Source organism: Cygnus olor, chromosome 18 (genome assembly GCF_009769625.2).
Source record: "Cygnus olor isolate bCygOlo1 chromosome 18, bCygOlo1.pri.v2, whole genome shotgun sequence".
NCBI classification, from domain to species: Eukaryota; Metazoa; Chordata; class Aves; order Anseriformes; family Anatidae; genus Cygnus; species Cygnus olor.
The window spans coordinates 7747360-7767547 of record NC_049186.1 but is presented as its reverse complement, the minus strand read 5'-3'; the positions used below and the strand labels follow the sequence as shown (position 1 = coordinate 7767547).

Here is a 20188-nt window from a genome sequence, read left to right as displayed (position 1 = left end):
AGGAGTTGTTTCTGACCTAGTGTTTTCCCTCCCCCTTCAGGTAAACTCTTACACTGGGAGACATTTGAATCTCAGAGCTTATTTTTCTTTTATACTGAACTAGCTCCATGCAAAAAATCCAGCACAGCATTACGTGATGAAGAATAAAATGTATTCAGTCAATTTTCTCCTCTGCCCAAACTATGCTGAAGGTTCACAGTGACTCCTGCCTTTTCACCTTGCCACTTTCCTCCCTGATTTGTGGCATTAAGTATCTCCAAGTGAGAACTGCTTTAAGGTGCTCTGCTGTGGCCAAGCTGCAGGAGCTATTGCAGCAGCTGGAGCACTGCAGAGCTCTAACCATAACTGCTCCTCCACATTTTTATTTTTGATACTTCTACACATTGAGGTTACCTCCTGGTGGGCACATCTGCTGCATTTATGGCCTCATTCAACCACTGTGGAGAAGACATTACCCCATATTCCAGAACAGGAACTACTAAGGGAAGGACGGGAGGCCTCCTGCTCCATGCCAAGAACTGTGAGGATCTCCTGCTGTTGGTAAGGGTAAAATGCATGGTGTCAAATGAGAGGGCATTGCACAGAAATGAACGGCACCTGGAAAACCCGACCTCTAAGTCAGCTTACAGCAGTTGTGACAGGAACCTTGCTTTGCAGCTTTTACTATGGACTACAATCTAGTTGCAAAAGGTAAGACGATATAAATGTAAAAGTCCCCAGTTCTCACAATTGATTATAAAGTTTTCCTAGGCAGCCAGCTGACAGGTAGACATCTACGGATGGGTATCTTTAATTCCATACACAAGGAGCTGATTTTCTGAAGGCTAAAGGTCCCATCCTCCGTACAGAAGAGCTGTACCAGAAGCAGAAGGAACAATGTCTTGGGATCAAGATACCAGTACTCTCATGAGGAAAACATAATTCCCATTACAGATTGTTGGCATGATTTTTGCCAAGGTCCCTGCTTTCCCAGCTACAAACTGATGACTGCAGTTCCCTCTGTCCTGCTGTCAGTGTGGAGCACAAAGTCTTCAAGGAGGGACCTGTTTTTTAGGTGGTGCTTACATCATGCCGTGCTATAGGTGGTACAAGTCTCAGTGGGATCTGTGGCCTCGGCTGCACCGCAAGTGGTAACACAGCTCCTCCCAGGTTGATCTTGTCTTCCATTCCTCAATTTCCTCTTTATCTAAGTGGCCTGTTTTAAAGTAACATTTGTACAAGGTGTTGAGGTCCGTGGTAGAAGTGGTGTAGGAGTTCTTTAATTACTTCTAAGACCAGCTACTTGCAATTCAGAAACTCATGTTAAAACATTAAAAGGTTCTGACAAAGTAATGTGGAATTGCTGGAGTAGGCACCAGCAGCAGAGTTTCTCCTTTTTATCTTCCATTTCAAGGAAGAGTGACAGCAAAAGTTTAATGCTGTTTTTATTTAGTACTGTTTGATTGAAAGACTAAGGGTTGAATTGCTAATTTGAAGAGCAACTCTCAATGGAGATGCAGTATTTGTATCTATTAAGGACAAGGTGCCCCTGAAATTGCAATCTGCTGCTCTTCAGAAGTTTTAAATTTCAGGAAATTATAGCTACCTTCCCTAGAAAAGAAATATATGTAGTTTTATGATTAAAAAAGTGCCTCAAGTAGAGTATAAATGTATTTCAAATAAAAGTAGTAACCCATTTAACCTTCAAACAAGGCATCTCTTCCAGCCACTAGTGGCTGTTGATCTTATTTCATGGCCAACTCCCTTCGTAACATGCAAATCCTGCTACATGCAACTGAATTTCCCATTCTCAAACCAAGTCCTTCTCAGGTCCAACTCATCCCAATTCTGCTGTGCAGCAAGTGGAGCACAAGGATAACTATAAGGCAAACATTTGGAAGAGGGCAATGTTAAACCCCCCAGACATCGTCTGCATGAGGAATCATCTTCCTCACCATCCCACAACACCCTCATGCCAAAGGATGTCCTCCTCTCCTCTCCTCTCCTCTGGTCCAGGACTGACTCTTTCCCTCTCATCCCTGCCCAAGTCAAACATGTCTACGTGGCACTAGGAAGACTCAAGACCTAGGAGATACGGAGAACAGAAACTTTGCATCAGGCTGTAAGGGGTGAACCCAGATGCACGTGAGCCTGCTTTCATCTAAATGGTCTGCAGAAGGACGTGTCAGTAGGATTTCAACACGAACTGGTGTCCTGCCAGCTCCCCAACTCCTGCACACACTCTGAAAACTAGCAGCAAAGTTTCAGTTGCCAGAACTCTGCCACCTGAGGTAGCTCAGCTATACCTACAGGAGCTGCGTGCTGTACTCCAGCTGTCACAGCCACAGCCTGAGCCGCCTGTCTGCAGGAACCGGTGCAGAGCAGAGATAGCCTTGGCTGAGCCACACAACGGTGCCGGTGAGATTGCAGTAATGGAGATGTCCCCAGCCCCGCTGCGAAAGGCGGTTTTATCTTAAAGGCTGCAATTACAGCTCAACGCAATTGATTCTCGCTATGACAGATCCTGAGACACAGAGCTGTCAGACTCATCATCCATCACCCAAACAAAATGCTCATGGATCCGCATGCAGACCTCCCCCCCAGCAAATTAATACCGATCACTACAAAATCACTACAAAAATAGCTGTGCCCAGGCTGATGTTTGCGATTACTTCTGGAGCTGTCAGAGGTTTCAAAAATATAACAGTCCAGCTAGAGAGAAGAGGAAATGACAGACAGTAATGAAAACCCAGACATTTTTTTTTAGATAGGGAAAAATGTTTCAGCCTTATTCTCAACAAGATCGTTCCTGTCTGGAAAGCAGTGTGGCTGTTTGTACTAAATACTGTGTTAAGCTCTGCATACAGCAACTGCCCCAGGCTGTAGCAGCTTGCAACCTAAATTGGGCAAAGGTGGTGTTGTCACCCTCGTTTTACAAATGCAGAATATAGGCACAGAGAGAAGAGGTGACTTCTACAGAAAAAGCGTGACAAACACCAGAATCAAATTAGAGCTCATATGGTATATACAACTGAAAGCCTTCCTTTTCCTGTTGCTGAATTTCCCAACTACGTACATTTAAATTCCTGTGGCTTTTGCTGCATTCACAGATTCTGCTTCCTTCTGTTTCCACCAAATTATGTGGTCTGCCCACTTAGAAGTAGAAACTACCAAGGCTGTTAGAGTGAATCCTCTTTCTTTCCATTTCCTTAAAGGAAACTCTGACTTCAGGTATCAAACACGGGTATTTCTCGTTGGGACTTGCAAAGTTGCTTTTATGTCTGCCTGTCTTTGTGCTGCAGTCCCAGGCTGAACGACTGCAGGCACCGTGGGTTGGCAGCGCCTGAAGCCAGGCAGCATGGAGGCGGTCCTGGGCAGCAGCAGCTGCAGACACTTTCTGCACAGAGCAGGTAGGATGCAGGCAGGATGCTTGGGGCCCTCAGCTGAAAACAGACAAAAATCTGTTTGCTTCACCTACAGTAGCTCCTTTGGGGCACTGAGGTGGACCTGGCAGGCAGACATCATGGCATGGTTGAACATGACCACCCTAATAACATATCTTGGGAGTCCCAGGCATCTACAGTAACTCCAACTGCTTGCATCCTACAAGCAGCAGAAGAAGAAGAGTAAGGAAAATGGGATAGATGAAACCTTTTTGTTTGTTTGTTTTTCCCTGAATATAAGGGAGTAGCAGCTCCATCCCTGTCTGGATATTCCAATGCTGGATCACAGAGCTGGAGTCTGGTCTGCTTTTGAGGGACTCCTTCATTATTCATCTGCAGGCATCACAGGTCTGCTGGAGCAGGAAGTTTATAGTGCATGCTTCTTGATGCTAAGTAAAATTATAACAATGTCTGGCATCCTGCCTCTAGCATAACCTAAAACGAAGCTTCCTAAACTGATGCTTCAGAGGGCAGCAAAAGAACAAATAAACCCCTTAGTAATACATCTAGCCAACCGTACAATGCTTTACATGGAGAAAAACATCCTTCCTGAGCCCAATAGGAAATCATTTTGTGCCCTGAAGCATGAGATTTGTTTACCCTTAACTTAACATGCATAATGCTAGTTTTGTTGTTTTCTTTTTTGCAATGAAATTATCCATTCCCTTTATAAGTCTGGCTCTTTAGTTTCTCCTGAAGAAGCTTATGGCATAACCTGGAGAAATAAACCACCGGAATGAAACCATGAGGGAAATTACTGTTATTTCTCCTAAACTATCTCAACAACTGTACAGGTTGGATAAAAGTTCACATAAGCACACACACAGACAAGCACTTTCCTGAGCAGCATTTTGGTGTTAACACTGGCATACTAAAGTGTTGGCTAAATAACAAGATATATTTTATATTTAACTCCCCTTGAAATGCAGCACTGAAAGTACAGTTAAGAAAGAAAACTGGTCTTCAGTTAATACTGGAGATTTCAGATTATTTCTCCTTGTGTTCAAGAACACTTTAATTTTGGTGGCTGACATTAAGAATACCCTGGACACTTCAGACAGACACCGTTCCTGCCAAGTGCATGGGGGTCACACCTCTGAGGACCCCTATCTTGGGGCAGCTCAGATACCCAAACATGCAATCCTACTGCACATTTAAAGACCTATAGTTTTATAGAGGAGACAAAGCTTCTCCTGGACAGCTAAGGACTTCAACAGCAAGATCCCACTAACTCCTATGGGTCTTTTCCAGGAGCTTTGAGTTACACCAAAGATTAATTTGTTCCAGCAGCTTCATGGTGTTTTGGCTGTCCCTGAATCCCTCCCCCTCTCCAATTTAATTAACACTCAGATGCTCTCTTGTGCTCATGGGAGGTGAAACGGTAGAAAAAGCTGCTTGCAAAGGTTAAAGGTCCTCTTTTAGAAGGCTCTCCAGTGAGAACAGAAAACATTATTCCAGAGAGAACGAATACTGCTAATCCATAGCTGATGCACTTGTAAATATTGACGTCAACAATATTTGCTGAAGAGCACAGTAAATATCCTTTATATTCATATCCAAACAACACTGCAGGAGAGAAAACAGTACGGTCATAGTGGCATGGGTCTTTCTTGTACCTGTTCATATGCTGTAGGTGAGTTCCTCCTTTACACCCCTGGTATTAAGTTTGCATGCACTTGTTGCAGTTCCCGAGGGCATTATTTCTATTATAAACAGTGACTACACTGCAGCAAGCCACAGCAAAACAAAACAAAACAACAACAAAAAAAACACCAATTGAGGGAATACAGAGATAGCAGGGATTCATATGGACTTCTGTCAGCCCGGTGAGTTTGAACTCCCTAGACTCCTTTCTACAGCAAGTAAAGAAAGATAGGCCCTCCCAGGTGAGGAGCCTGAGCAGCTAAATTAAGCTCCTGCTCTGCCTAGCCTCTGAGGTACAGGATCTTGTCTTCATTAACTATAGAGGTATCCCAGGTAAATTAATGGCTACGAATAGGGGCCTCACCCCATCTATTTCAGTTGTTTGGTTTAGATACAACTCAGAGCATGTGAGGTTGGGAGTCTGGGTCCTACACAGATGGCAGCCTTCAGGTTGCTTCAGATACTGATTCAGGACACCTGAATTGGGGTGTCATTTCACATCTTCTGTAAGTTAACCCCAATATTTCTACTTTTTTGTTTTTTGTTTTTTTAACTGGGACAGATCCCAGCCTGAGTCACCCACACAAGCATCCAGGCACCTGCATGAGGCAGGCTGCAACTTGTGTTCAAATCACTGTAAAGCAATTAAGAAATCACAGTCTCAGGTACTCTTGGAGTCAGATGTTACCATTAGCCTCCTTTTTTTTTTTTTTTCTACTACAACAATTTTGATCACTGTATCCTTAAACCTGTCTTCACCAGTCACTCTGCTGTATCCCACTTTTTGCCACTACTCAAGAAAAGGAACTGCAGAGAAAGACAACCTATATTAAAACTTCACAATATTTTAGGCTAAATTACATAATAAAAGCTTAGGATGGGATACAAAATCTGTATTGGAAGAGTATATCCACTGCAGAGCTTGTGTGCTAGGAAAGGCAGATAAAGGATTGGAGAACACCTTATCCTTTGTTCAACAACAGGCAGATTAATGGATTGCCATCCTTTTACCCAAACAAAAAACCAACCCCACAACAAAACAACCAACCAACAATACTAGGAAATCCTTGCATGAAAGCACTGTTAGAAGTGTTTGTATGTTTTATCCCAACATAAAACACCAAGATCACAGGCAATAGCTAAGCTTTCACAACCAACCCAACTGGCAGTTTAGCACGTCACAGTCAGCTTAAAGGAGGAAATAAAAAAAAAATAAATCAATGTATCAGTCATCTAATTAATTCAAGGTTGTAATATTATGTAAGGAGAGGAGAAAGCCATAAATGTTTTAACTTTCACTCATGCAAATATTGACATTGAATCCAATAGGATTGCTCCCCTGAGAAATGTTAAGTGTACACCTAAGTCTCTGTGGAATTTGGGCTTAGGCTTGTTGAATAAACAGCTGTCTGAGAATTATTCATTCTGATGATTGCATCATCTGTAGGAATACTGATAAAATAATTTGAATACTACTGAAATGGTGATTTTGTAAAATATTCACCTGGTTTTCTAATGCAGGTGAGGAATAAGACATACTCATAAAGCGAATTCAGGAAATACGAGAAAACTAGTCACACTGCAACAAACATTACTGACTTCCTTAGTGTAATCAGGTTTATTAAAAGCAAAGGCTAGTTAATATTTTATATTTGCAAGCCTCTTTTCCTGTTACTGCCCTGAAGCATTTTGCTGCTCCGTGCACCCGAAGTGCAGCCCCTCTCTGGCGAGCCCCAGCTGCAAAGCCCTGAGCCGAGCACCCGCTGCCACGCTGCACACCGGCAGCAGCTCCGGCACTCCCTTCATACAGCACAGAACCAAGCCAGGAGATTTCATCTACGTGCTACTGCTCACATCCACACTAATCTAATAATTACAGCCTGGGTCAAAAAAAAAAAGAAAAAAGAAAAAAATACACCTGTTCTCACTGAAATAAATTGTAACTAGGAAGACTGACTGTGGTGGTATCTGTACTAGCACACATGTATATCCCCAGATAGGACACCACGCTTCAAACCAGTGGCTTGGACACCGCTTCGTGAGACAACGAAGATTTGGAGAAGAGGTGGAGGCACGCCTTCAAGCTTTTCATTTGCTGGATTGCAAAGCCCGGGGTCTCAATGGAAGGGGCTGATGAGGAGGTGGAGAAAGGCAATCCTCGGACAGCACTTCTCACCCGAGACAGCCACCCGGCTGCCAGGAGCCCACAAACTTCCAGCGCCCCAGCCTGGGTCCGAATCCAGCTTGGGAAGAAACCCCAAGTACGGGTGGCATGGGCAGGCTTGGATGCAGCACAGCCAGCAGCCGACAGGAGGGTTTTGAATGAAAGCACCACTAGAGGACAGTGGAAGCTAAGAAATGCCTGGCAAAGGGCACGGGGCTTGGAAATAGGCTGGAGGGCTGCAGGGACTTGCTCCAGGAAATTCAGTCACTAAATAAGTGGCCACGTTTCAATGCATCGTGGCTCCTGCGTGCAGCAGACAGAATCCAACCACAGAAGGTTCGGGGAGAGCGCTACGTGTTGCTGAGGTGCGGGCATGCCGAACGGTTTGGGGATGAACAGAAATTCACTGCCAGGGAACTGCCCCCCAGCCTCTCCACGCAGGAGGTGCAGCCACTGCAGCCAGTGTTTAAAGAGCCTGATGGGGGGAACATGCTGAAATATAATTATTATGGCTCAGAAAAAAAAATTAATCAGCTTGCAAAAGAGGCGACAGCTGTTTCTCTGATTCCATTTACATCTAATTTGTAGTGTTTACCTAATATCCTACGTGAATTTTCAAAGACAGCTAAGAATACTTTGGCATTTCAGTGACTGCTAAGTAAAAATAGATGTAATTTCATGTGGGTGACTAATTCTATCATTTCTTACTAAACTGCGGACACTCAGACAGAGAAAAAGAAAAAAAAGAAAAAAAATAATTTGCAAATCCCTGTCCTGGATTGCTGAATATGACTCTGCTGCATAAAGTCATACTGGACACATATTTGCATGAACACCGTACAAAGGTTCTGTGAAAGATGTCATAGATCTAAATACCAAGCATGCCAGTTAACCATAATCCCAAAGAACATGCTCATCTAGAAAATCCTTAAGTTTTAACTACTCAGCACACAAATGTGGCTAGCCCTGAGTTTGTCACACATTTCTAAGTAACATCCCTTGAGACTGGCAGTATGACACATCCCCTCTCCTCCAGAGTAGTTCCTACTTGAGACTTCTCACGGCTTTATCCCAAATTTTGTTCCCTCTCTAATACAGTTTCTAATTCTGCTCATGTTTCTCCCGTTTATTTGGGACTAGATTACTGCTTGCAAGCCAAAATGCGTAACAATATATCACAGCTGCCAGAGCACCTTTCACATCGAAGGGTCCTGGATCACTTTACAACCACAAGAAGCGTTCCAGCATCACTACGAATGGTTGCATTTCGATTTACGGCTGTGGTCAGCTCCTGCTCAGGATGGGAACGAGCCTTGTCACAGCGAGCAGCCCAGGGCGCTGGAAGGAGTCGCTGGCAGAGCTGGAGAGGGAGCAGTGTCCTCCCTGCTGGTGCTCTGCTCAGCTCCCTGCTGGAGATGAATGCCACAATATACGTGTGGAGAGTCCCTAAGAACTTTCCTCCAGAGTTATTAATATTTTATTTCCAATTTATGGATTACCCTTGCTGCTCTTCTCCCTACTGTTCTCAGACACTGAACAAAATTAAAAAACCGATCATGCCATCTCGTCTTCCAATTAAGCACGACGCAACAGATTCCCAGGGGCTACGCGGGACTGGCTGGGGCTGTCCTTTATGAACAGAAGCAGGACAGATCCCAGTTTGCTTCTGTGAAAAGTGCAGTGCCTACTGTGCATCCTGCACCACCGGGTACAGAGGGTGGATCTTATTCTAGAAATGCAGCTTTCCCTTGGGAGGTACAGAAAAAAAACTGGCAGCTTGTTACCGTGTCTCCCAACCTTGCTCACCCTTCATGTGAAATAGCAGTAAAGATCTGAAGCAACAGAACACTATGCCAATTTCTGTGTTTTTGGCTAAGTGTCTTACTATTGGCTTTTACACACAGAGCGGTTTGACATTTTCTGGCAGTTTGGCAGCCCAGGGGTATGATTTTTAGCATCCTGTAATTGCAAGGCTGCTGTCAATGAGCTAATGCCCGTGGGGGAGCGGGGGAGAGCCTGTGCCATGTGAACGGCTCCCACCCGGTGTGGTGCTGAAGCACTACGAGATGTACACAGAAAGACGTCCTGTCCCATCCCCCCTTGACAACTGCAGAGTAAAACATGGACTCCATTAAAATTCACATCCTGAATTCTTGGTGTTGTTAATGGTGAAAATAGGAATAAATTCAGAAAAACAAAGCAAACCAAAGCGAAAACTTGAGGGAGGGAAGGGCAAATGAGCTTTTCTTCCTCCTCTTTTTTTTTTCTTTAATTGCTTACAGTGCAGGATGGACTCATGATCTCTTGACAAAAGTAATTGCCAAATATTTGATGTACCACCAAGACTGGCAACCACAGTGGTTGTTGCTTCGACTATAGCATCCAAGGGATGAACCAAGAGAGGCAATCCCACACACTGCAGTCAGGTAAACCACCGCATTAGCCCTTGTTTGTAACCTCTTCTCTACAATAGTACAGAAGGAAGCAGATACCTGTTTAGTCCTGCTGTAGCATCTCTTAGTAAATACCTTTGGAAAGGATGCAAACAGAGAGAGTAGTCTATTTTCACTGCAGAAAGGGCTGAGGATCTCTACTCACGGCATGGTCCTAAAAACGCCTGTTCTTTATGCTGCTTATAAAACACTTTTACCTAAGGCAATGGAAGAAGTCGGGTATGTGATGTCCAGTGCCTCAGAGTTGGGTATATCAGGCTGAGAAATTGAAACTTAAGGGAAACATCTGAAATTCTGGCACTCTGTGGTCATGAAACATACACTCAAGGGATTACTTCAAGTGCCTCCCTCCCCAAATTAAGGAATGCCTCTGCTTCTCCACTAAGGCCTTTCTTCCTTCACAAGAGAGATCACGGTGTTTGCAGTTCACCCCTGAAGCAGGGGATATCTGTGAAATATTCAAGGGAAGTTACTTGGTGACTAGGGGAGAAGAATGCGTTGAAAAAAGGAAGGAATAGAAGGAGAAAGAAATGCACTCAAGGTCCATTTTAACCTCGGTATATTACTATTACTTAAATTCTCAAGGTAACCTCTATTTCCACGTGTATATACTAGTTTTCAGTTTTGGTAGGCCTCGCAAGAACCATGAAGCCTCAGCTGGGGCCCAGGAAGCCTGGCAGTACATACACTTTGTAGCAGCCCCTTAACACTGCAACTCCTGTGACCTTTTCAGCACGCGTATGTACGGGTGTTACCTGCCACCGACAGCTGAGTAATGATCCTCCCCCCAGCTTTTTTTCTTGCAAAATCATTTCTCAGCAAATCCAGATGGTGCAAAGGAGTCTGATGAGAAGAACGACCTGATTCTGAATACGGATGTCAGAGGACAGATCCTGCACGTCTCTGAAACTGCAAATGAAGCAGATGTTTGCTGTTACTGCCCACTACTGAGGTACCGGTGCTTCTCTCACACTGCAGGCAGTAATCATGCATCACCTTCTCCTCCACTAATGGTTACTCAGGCGTGTAATAAGTTGAATTTCATGTTGCTGATGAATCTTATTTTAGTTGTTTGGCAAGACAGGCTGTTTCTTTGTTAAGGAGTGAATGGAGACATCTGGCTTTGGCAGGGCGACCAGAACGAGCTGTGTCCGGCCAATGTTCCTCCTGATTCACCTTAATTTGCTGACACTAGATCCAGCAACGACTGCAGCCTCGTAACAGGAAAGCAGACTGCAGAAGTCACCCTTTACACCTGCCCTGTTTCACCTTAGACAACTTTATGTTCCGTGGTGTAAAACGCCTCAGGTGTTCCTGATGTCACCGAGCAGTGCCAGTGCTGCATCACCCCCCGAGCAAAGGCACTAAAGCTGTAAGCACACGGGAGCTACTCCCATCACTTCTGCTGGCCCCACAGATGACAGCATTACTATCAGCCAAACAAGCACTGAGTTCAGTTCTTCCTTGGACACTTGGCTCAACTTTGCACTTATGCAGAGAGGCAGAAGACTGCCCTGCCTAGTTAGCACCTTACACAGCATGCAGGACTGGAGTAAGGCACTGCACAAGCCCCAGGACTGAGAATCAGACCCATAATCTAGGGTCACCAGTGAGAGACTGCTGCTGCTTCATCCCCCTTGTAATAGCTTTCTCCCCTCACGATGAGTTATTGCACTACTATTTTTGGCTGTGCTTCGTTTGGGAAGTTGGCACAGAAATATTGTTTGGCAGAAACAGACCTGCCCCGGCAATCTACTGTTTTGGGGGTTGTTTGCTTTTAACTAATTCATTATATTGCTGTACTGCAACGTATATCACTTGTTTTTCCCTCCAGCACGGAGTGTTTATTAGACAACTACTCTCAGGAAACTTCCCCGAGACAAACACTTAACCCTCAGCCACCTCAGAAGGGCTGGCAGCCTTTATTTCTGAGCTCTGGAAAACAAAGGCAGTTCCAGTACACTAACACATGCGATTACTAACAATAAGTTTGGGATCGTATTTTGGTTATTAGTGAACACTTGTGTTTCCATCAATACCTTCACCTAGACTAATCCCTGAAGCAACAGGAGTTCATTACAGAGAGATTTGTCAGATTAAGCCTGGGTTTCACAGGCCTCTCTCTCTCCTACTTCTCTAACGGGATTGCTCTTCATGACCCTAATATATGACCGTCATTTTCAATGCTGGTAACCACCCTTCCAACTGGAGAAGGTAATGAATGCCAAAGGCATTTAATGATATCACCACTCAGCCCTGATGCTGGAGCCACGGAGCAGTTCCTGTTCCTTAAGAGCCTATTCCAGCAATTTCCTTTCTGGCACACCATTCATCAGAGAGGTCTGATGGAGTCCCCTTGGCATCACTCATTTCCCTAACAGGGCACTGCAGATACAGATCTCAAAACAAGCCTCAAGCTTCTGTGAGTTCAGCTGCAGCTGGTTGAGGGCAAAATCCCCCAGAAATACTGGGAAAGCCTTGGAATTTCACCTCTGCTAGTGTCATACAGATTGCAGTCAGTATGCTATCGCGTTCACAAGCTTAGTCTAACCGCAAGGCATTTATTGTAGCGAGCAGACGGTGATACACAAAGACATGGTAATACTACACTTCAGTAAGACAACATAGGCCAAAGTCCAGCCCACAGCAGAGCACTTGTCTGTCTTAGAGCAGACTCCCTGTGCACAAAGAGAAAGGAATGGAAGAGCAGCACTGATGCCCTCTCCCCCAGCCAGGTGGCACTGGGTGAGCTCCGGCCTCCTGCTGCCTGGAGCACCCTGGAGAAACACCAGAGGTGGGAGCCAGCCACTGCAGTGACTGAGCCTACCAGGTAATAAATTTCCAGCCCTCCTAGACAATCCCCAAATTAAAATCATTCCCTGAAGCAAACTGGCTGCCCATGTGAGACAGGTGTAGCGGGCTCGCATTGTCTCTGCACTTACTGCAAAACGGCCATGCCTCCCTGCAGGCACAGCCACGTGCAACGGCAGAGAAACCCCACAACAGGACATTACAGGGATCACTGATCTATCGGGTTTCTGCCCGTCATAATAAATAATTCACTAAAGGACATTCTAGACCATAAATTACAGGGTTTACAAAGGAAGAAAAATCCCCCCCTTTTCTCTTGTGCAGCTGTAGTTGCAGCGTGGCCCCTGTTCTTCCCAAGACTTCATGGGTTCTGCTGCAGCTCAGGCCAATAACAGCAGCAAGGAAACTTTTCTGAAGTAAAGAGCTGACACATCACTACGGCTTTTGATGCCCGCATTACAGCCTAAACCCAGGCAGCGTGCTCATCTTTACCTTTGTTGTCATTTTGCATATCAAATTCTCACACGAGTCACCCAGAGGAGCGCAGATCAGCAAAGAGAAACGGGAAGAACAGAAAATGCCATTAATGATTTGCCCAAATCTTACACTTTGCCTCAGTTTTAAAATCATGCCTTGCGACACAAGCTAATAAAGTGCTGCAGAAGAAAGCATAGCTTTAATCTTTGTATTGGATTCTGGATTTGTAAGAGTTTCGAGTAAATCTGTTTAGACCGTTCAGGAAAGCCTCCTGCTAACCATCTGGGTTTTTGCTGCTGCCTTGCTAGCTGTTGACATCAGCAGTCCTTGAAATGTTCTCAACAAAGCACAATTTTTTATTTTTCACACCTGGGTAATTAAAACAGGTAGGCATTGAACACTGGGAGCCATTTTGAAAAGACATCATTTTCTCAACCCATAAACATAATTTGTTATCAAATAAAGTACTTCCGCACCCCGTTTCTCCAGCACTTCAGCATTTTAATCTGAAATACAGTTGATAGAAATCACTATTTTCAATCAGCTGCCAGGTTGGGATGCAATTCTGAACTAAGTACATGCCTTTTTCATATGCACTGCAGTTGTTTAATGCCTCAGTGTGCAGTGGGGACAGGGAGAACTGGAAGGAAAAGCACTTAGAAAAGAAAAGGTACCACATAAAGTGGGGAGAGGAGGGCAGGAAGATAGGGTTTGTTTTACAAGAGTTACCACTATAAGCCTTTCTTAGTAGTAATTCCTTTTGTAGTAAACTTGATTTTCAGTGCAGCATTTTGGAAGTAAGTTTGGCTGATCCAGAAGAAATAAGACATAATCCCTGCAGCAAAATCATAAAAAAAAATAATCTTAACTTAGAATTTTGCAAGGCTTGAATGCCTTGGCTTCATTGACAGATTCCAGCTGAGACCTGAACAGATAATAACAGTATAACACAAGAAATCATTTTCTCACAGTATCCCAAGCTACATACATAATCTAGTTTACCTTATTCAGATAAATTGTCCTGGAGACTAAAGTTAATAACTTAGGTGAAAAAGCCTACCAAGACTGAGTTTTAGGACCAGATTTTCCTTTTGGGAGTGCAGAATACAGCAGCATCGTACGTGGTGTTACAGTGACTCTTCTCCAATGATCAAATCACAAGATGCAGCTGAAATTCAGAAGTAGAGTTTCTCTGCTTTAGTGCCTTTGACTCTAACTATAATTGTAGCCTAATGCACTTCTTCAAAGCACTAATTTCATTAGATTTATTTATAGTTGTAGTGGGATGGTAACAAGTTACTCTATAATTCATGGATCACTGGCGTAATAGGAACCATTAGCTGTCACATCAGTGCAGATGAAGTGAGCTTTGACCTGTGAATTACTGTCACAATAAACCCAACTCCTGCAGACACCAATGTTATTCTTGTGGAAACAGTGTATGTTAATTTGAAGTAAGTACTTTAGTGAGGAACCTAAGAAATTAAAAAGAATCTATCTGCTCCTGATCCTCTGTCTTATTTGAGAGCTATACTTCTAACAAACCTATTGGAATATGCAGAAAGTAATGAGTTTCCCACCAAGGAGAACTGGGGAATAGGAGCAAAGGGAAGGACAATTCCTTGCTTGACAGATAACTTGCTGCCAAAGATATGTTCAGGCAAAAGAAAAACAACAAAGGAGCACGAATGCGAACTACAGTTTTGTCACTAGTTAAGAGAACCAGACAACAAAAAAGGTTGGAAGAAAATGTAAAGAATAAGTGGAGATAATGATGGTAATTTGTTTCCCTATTCTGAGATAATTGATCCACACTGAAAATGTAATTATAGTACATTAAAGAGATGAAACATAAGGTCTGAGGCACAGAGAGAAGACAAGTGTGAGCTGAGATACTCTAATTATGACATTTGGGGAGTCACAATATTTTGATTCTGGCCTTTCAAAATCCAGGGACAATGGCAATACAGCAAGCATCATTTCAGTTGTCAAATACCTGCTCTTTCTACCCCTTTTCTTGTTTCTTTGGGCTGTAGTCTCTGACAGAGAGCCTGCTGCTATGTGACAGTCCATGTGGTTAGGAACGACAAGTCTGCTGCTCAGGTTGTCTTCTTTTGATTGCTAATCACACTTCAGAAAAGGCGATTCATTTACCCAAGGGGCTTCTAAACCTCCACGTTTTTTCTTGTTTGTTTCTAGACCTCTTTCTTCCCTCCAGGCGATCTGGTGCTTTCCCCCTTGTTGATGCAGTACCCATGGTGATGTATAGTTTTGAGCCCTTAATGTTCCATCCGTCACGTAGGGCAGTGTGTAACACGCAGGGCTGGGCTACAGCAGCAGCCAGCAGACTTCAGCCATAATTATCCTCTTCTGTTATCAGCCTCGGGAGAGCTCCTGAGACAGGGGAGCCCCCTATCCTGCCTGGTACGGCTCTGGATATCCGTTGTTAATGCGCCGTGGGTACATGAGATGACGACAGCTTTTAACTATTTAGAATACACATCCTGTTCTGTCAGTGAAGCAGCTCCCCAGGAAGAATCAAAAGAATGACTCAAATATAAAAATTCAAATCCTAGGGAGGAAGGAAAATTCCAATAAGCTCAGTACTTGCTATTTGCTGTTAATTCTATTAATCCATGTTAGAGTATTTTTCTGGGTAAGGCATCCTTTATTTGCTTTATTGAATATACAATATGCTTTTTTCTGACCACTCAAATTTCAAAAACAAGGGTGCGGGATGAAAAATATACAAAGCAACTGCTCAGAAAAGGAGAGAAAAATCTGGCAAGTCTACTGCAACCAGCATCGACAGACTTGGATCATGCCAAGCACTTCTGAAGAGATTAAAAGTATTGGAACACAAGTAAATCACAAAAAAGATGTAAACACATTCAGCATATGCTGAACACTGACAAGTGCAAGGAAAAGGTCAGAGCTTTAGCTGTTAATCCAAGTGTTGCAGGAGAAGCTATCAAACAGACAAACCAGCCTTCAAGTTTGGGAGTGCAGCTACCTCCTACCTACCCAGTGGATAACTTGTTCCACGAACTAATTCGTCTTACCAGGGCTTCGAGCAGTTTGTTTTGTTGAGCACCTTAAAAGCAACTTTCATTTCACTTCACCAGCTGGCATACATACCAAGTATGGCCTTTAAAGTTGTTAATCTTGATTCTAATTTCTTCTGTTTCTGCTCTTGGGGAGAGTGATAAGGAAAGAGCAGGGGAGGAAGTTTTAAGCTCCTTTGCACTTCTGTACTTTGGCATCTGCAGCTTACCTGATTTCCCTAGACTTCGCTCACACTCTGCTTTGGATGCTCCCCTGGGGCCTCGGGGAGTGGAAACAACCAACACGCTGTGTGCTTCTGCCTAGTCAAAGCCTGCTCAGAAAAGCCCTCCCACTGCAAAGAGCTGGAAAGGGAGACAAAGCCAACTGACAGAAAAATATGCGGCTTCATGCACGAGTTTATTTTCAGAGAGCTGTTACCATCCTGCTGAAACCAAACAACCTTAAAGAAGCTTTCAAGAGATGTAAGGGTATTAGTACTAATAAGAATAGACAAATACAAAACATAGCAGAAAAAGAAGCCAAGAATTTGGTTGAGGAGACAGGAGAATCAGGTACATTAGAACCCAGATCTGCTGTATTTCCTACCAGAGCCAGCACAATAATAACTCTGCAGGATCAATCTTGCCTGCAAAGAGACAATTGAGCTTCAGGTCGCAGTGGTTACTGCCATCACTCTTTCTGTGGGTAGAGAGTTCGCAGAGCAGGTGCCCACTGCCTCCCCTAGGAGCTCCCACGTCCAGCTGTGTGGGCAGTATCCCAGGGGAGATTCACAGCCCCATCTCACCTCCAGAATTATCCTTACCTCCAAAATATCCCTAGCACAGCCTCGCACAAAGACATGCCCGAGGAATGGGAGGAGTTTCTAGCCACTGCATTTACAGCTGGAGTTATCTGGTAAAGCTATACACAGCCTGAGCAAGGCCTTCAGTTACAGTTACTGGCTGTGGTTGTATTTAAGAGAGGACATGCTCCACACAGGCTTCAAATTAAGGAAGGGCTTCTGATTTTGCTGGGTTAAGCCAACTGAGCAAGATGTTCATATATACCTCTTTTCTAAGGCTCCAAGGAGGGATCTCAGAGTTAAATAACTTGGTGGGACCCAGTGTGCAGACGGACTGAACCAAGGCTCACCTGAAAACTGCACGACCCTCGTGCAAAGTTTCCAGTAAACACAGTGCAAACTGCAATGAGCTCAGCCCCACTGCTCATGGCCTGGAGGTTGTGAACGCTTTGCTCAGCTCTGTCACTGTCACATGCTTGCCCTTTTGGTTCCTTCTCCCCCAGCGGTAAGGCAGAACGATTTCTAAACATTGGAAATGCCTCCACAATGTCCTTTCAACACGATGCAGTTCTCTTCCAGCACCTTCTTTGCTGAGACCCAGGGGAATTAACTCCCCACAGGAAAGAAAAGCAGCAAAGTGAGAGAAAGCGAGGGGGGCTTGTTTTTGGCAGAACCAACCTGAAAGAGAAAGGGAAGGATGGGGGCTTTGATTAGCACCTCATTTATGTTTGGAGGCAACACAAAGTGGACACTGCTGTGCCGCATCCTGTCCACGGCTGGCACTAGTTCAGGGGATTTGCAGGGCTTAGAACTACCTTATGCTGTCTCCTTTGGTAGGAGACAAGATCTGGTTATGCTGCTGCTCCCCACTACCAGAGACTCATAGATTTAAGGTAGTTTTATCCTCTAGGCTAAATCCTGTTTGGGTAGAATATTTGAGGATGTCATGGGAGAAAAGAGAAACTTTTCACTGCGTTGTTCTCCAAGACTGATACAGCAACACCTCACCCAAGCAGCTGTGGCACCATTTTCACAACCCCTTAAGGCTTGAACTGGCTTAGCTAATTCAGTGCAAGTCTGAAGGCAACTGAGGTATGAGGGAGGGCGTCCACCCCGCCTGCTATACAGCCTATTCTTTGCCGGAATTGTATAGTGACAAATTTTGCTTCCATTCACAGCAGAATAAATGCAAATTACCAGGCATCTGAAAACAAAGCAGAAGAGGAAGAAGCTTGAAGAGGGAAAACAGCTTGGATGTCAACACCAAAATAACTGCCACAGGCTTTTCCAGCAAGAGGAGAAATTCTCCCCTCATACACTGATTTCACTATTTGTTTTGAATGAAAAGTATACGGGGTACAAGTTCCACACTGCACTGTATTTCCCTCATCCCTAGTCTCAATTAGCCTAGAGATGGCTGAAACTCACTCTCCTTCTCCCTCCAAATCCTCCTTTTCTTACCTGAGAGTTCCCTGAAAACAACAGGGAAAGTCACAATGTTGTGAAAACCAATTTATTAAAAACAAAGGTCTAGTCGATTGCTCAAGAAAGTGAAAATATTGCACTTAAGGGAGAGAAACACACTATTGAAATAGATTAATGGAAGAAAGTAATGAAGACAAGAAACAATCCAGAACAAAAGGCCAACTGCTTCATATTAGACAGGAGGAGAGAGAAAACTGCAAGCTCATATATAAGCTGGCCAGTTGAAAACTGTAAGCAGATGCGTACACCAAAGCAATAGGGAAGGGTATCTTAAAAGTGGTTGCCAGAACAGGGAAAAAAAAAAAATTACGAGCAATCCAGCTGACAAAATCCATTTTGCAGTGACTTTGTGCTCCGTGTCCCCTCAGCTCCCTGCATTGTCCCCATGTCCCTGCCCTGCCACCACTGTGGCCAGCTGGGAGCTCCTGGGGACAGGACAGGAGGGGAGCTGCTGCTCCCAGGCACTGGCTGCTCCTCTTCCCAAGCACCAGTTTCTGCAGAAGATCTTAGCATCAACTCCTCCGCCAAACTGCTTTGGGTATTCAGAAGTTATTTCTGTTACTAAATACCTTTTCTTGTTCTTTTAAAAAAAAAAAATTGCATCTATTTACATGCTTTAAACTTCACCAGACATTCAGTCTTGCAAACTCCCTACGACAGGGACTGCCTTTTAATGCCTCAAATGATGTGCTACAAACTTACAGATCTCCGAGTGTTTAAGGCATAACTGGCATAATATGCCGATATTGTGAGCATTAAATCATACTAAGAATGGAAGAATGTGGAGCATATGCCCAGTCTTCGGCATTGTTTCCAGAAAAGTATTCTTAAGGAAAGAAGAAGAGGGGAATTTCCTCCACCATTTCTCCCTTGCCTTGCTCCTGAAGCTGTGGGTGCTACGGGCAAAGATGCTGATGAGAATTCCGTGAGCACAAACAGCATTGCTTACCTCTGCAGCAATGACATGGAGAAATTTGACACTTGGGGTGCAGGGGAGACATAACCCACATTTAGATTTTGCTGACTTTTATAATGCTGCTTACACTGAACTTGTTTTTCTCCTTATTGACCAGAGGGAAGAAAAGAATGACACATCATTGTACACCGTTGATGAATGGAGGCACAAACTAGCTTTTGTTGTCGATACGAAAATATCGTACCATTTCTTTCGGAGACATCTCTAGCTCTGATTTTTATTTTTTTAGGGAGAGATAAAATTCTCCATACACTATGTAAGTAGTGAAATGGCTTCTTTTGAAATTCTGGGGACAATAAAGCCCCTTTGATATAAAGCTTGCATTGCATCTCTTTTCACCTCGCTGTTGAACAGTGCTCATTCTTGTTAACGGGCAGCAGAAAGATCTATTAGAATTTCACCAATATCCTTTACCATCACTGTTCAGCCAGTCTTGGCAATATCTGTGTCTATCAATTACCTGAAAAAAGATGTCATACGAGTTCAAGCAGAAATGCTCCAAGTATTTTAATTTGTATGGACACAATCTCAGACACCTGAGCTTGGAGAGGGACAAGGAATCACAGATGTCACTGGTGCCTGCTTTCAGATGTGAGAACAAAAATTAGAGTAAAACATACCCACAATATTTCATCAGGAAACAAGCAGGCCCTTGTCAGTGATCTTAAGGGGCTTATGGCAGAAAATTAGGGGGTGTTCCTCTCTCCCATTTCTACAGTTCCTACACTACTGCACAGCACCTCCCGCAGCACAAGCTCTCGGGGCAGGCCGTGTTACATAGCAAACCGTGGGCAGCCCACAAGGCACCTGGATTTAGCACAGACACCAGCCCCAGACTGCAGCACTTAAACCCCCGCCTTGCCCTGACAACATTTAAGAGTTTTCTTACCAGGACACCAGGAAACAACA

General features: G+C 44.1%; 1 protein-coding gene across 4 annotated transcripts in view; it reads right to left on the bottom strand.

Annotated features, from left to right (window-relative positions):
* TOM1L1 (target of myb1 like 1 membrane trafficking protein) overlaps positions 1 to 20188 on the bottom strand; it is a 229915-nt gene that overhangs the window by 60443 nt on the left and 149284 nt on the right. For 2 of the 4 annotated variants that reach the window (XM_040577766.1, XM_040577767.1), the window contains exon 2: positions 10439 to 10592. The exons of 1 other annotated variant lie outside the window; for it this stretch is intronic. In XM_040577766.1, coding sequence (XP_040433700.1) covers positions 10439 to 10495 — 57 coding nt within the window. In that variant the 5' untranslated portion in view covers positions 10496 to 10592. Of the gene's footprint in view, positions 1 to 10438; positions 10593 to 20188 lie in introns of those variants that run through there. One more of the 4 variants, XM_040577769.1, reaches the window with a different exon arrangement.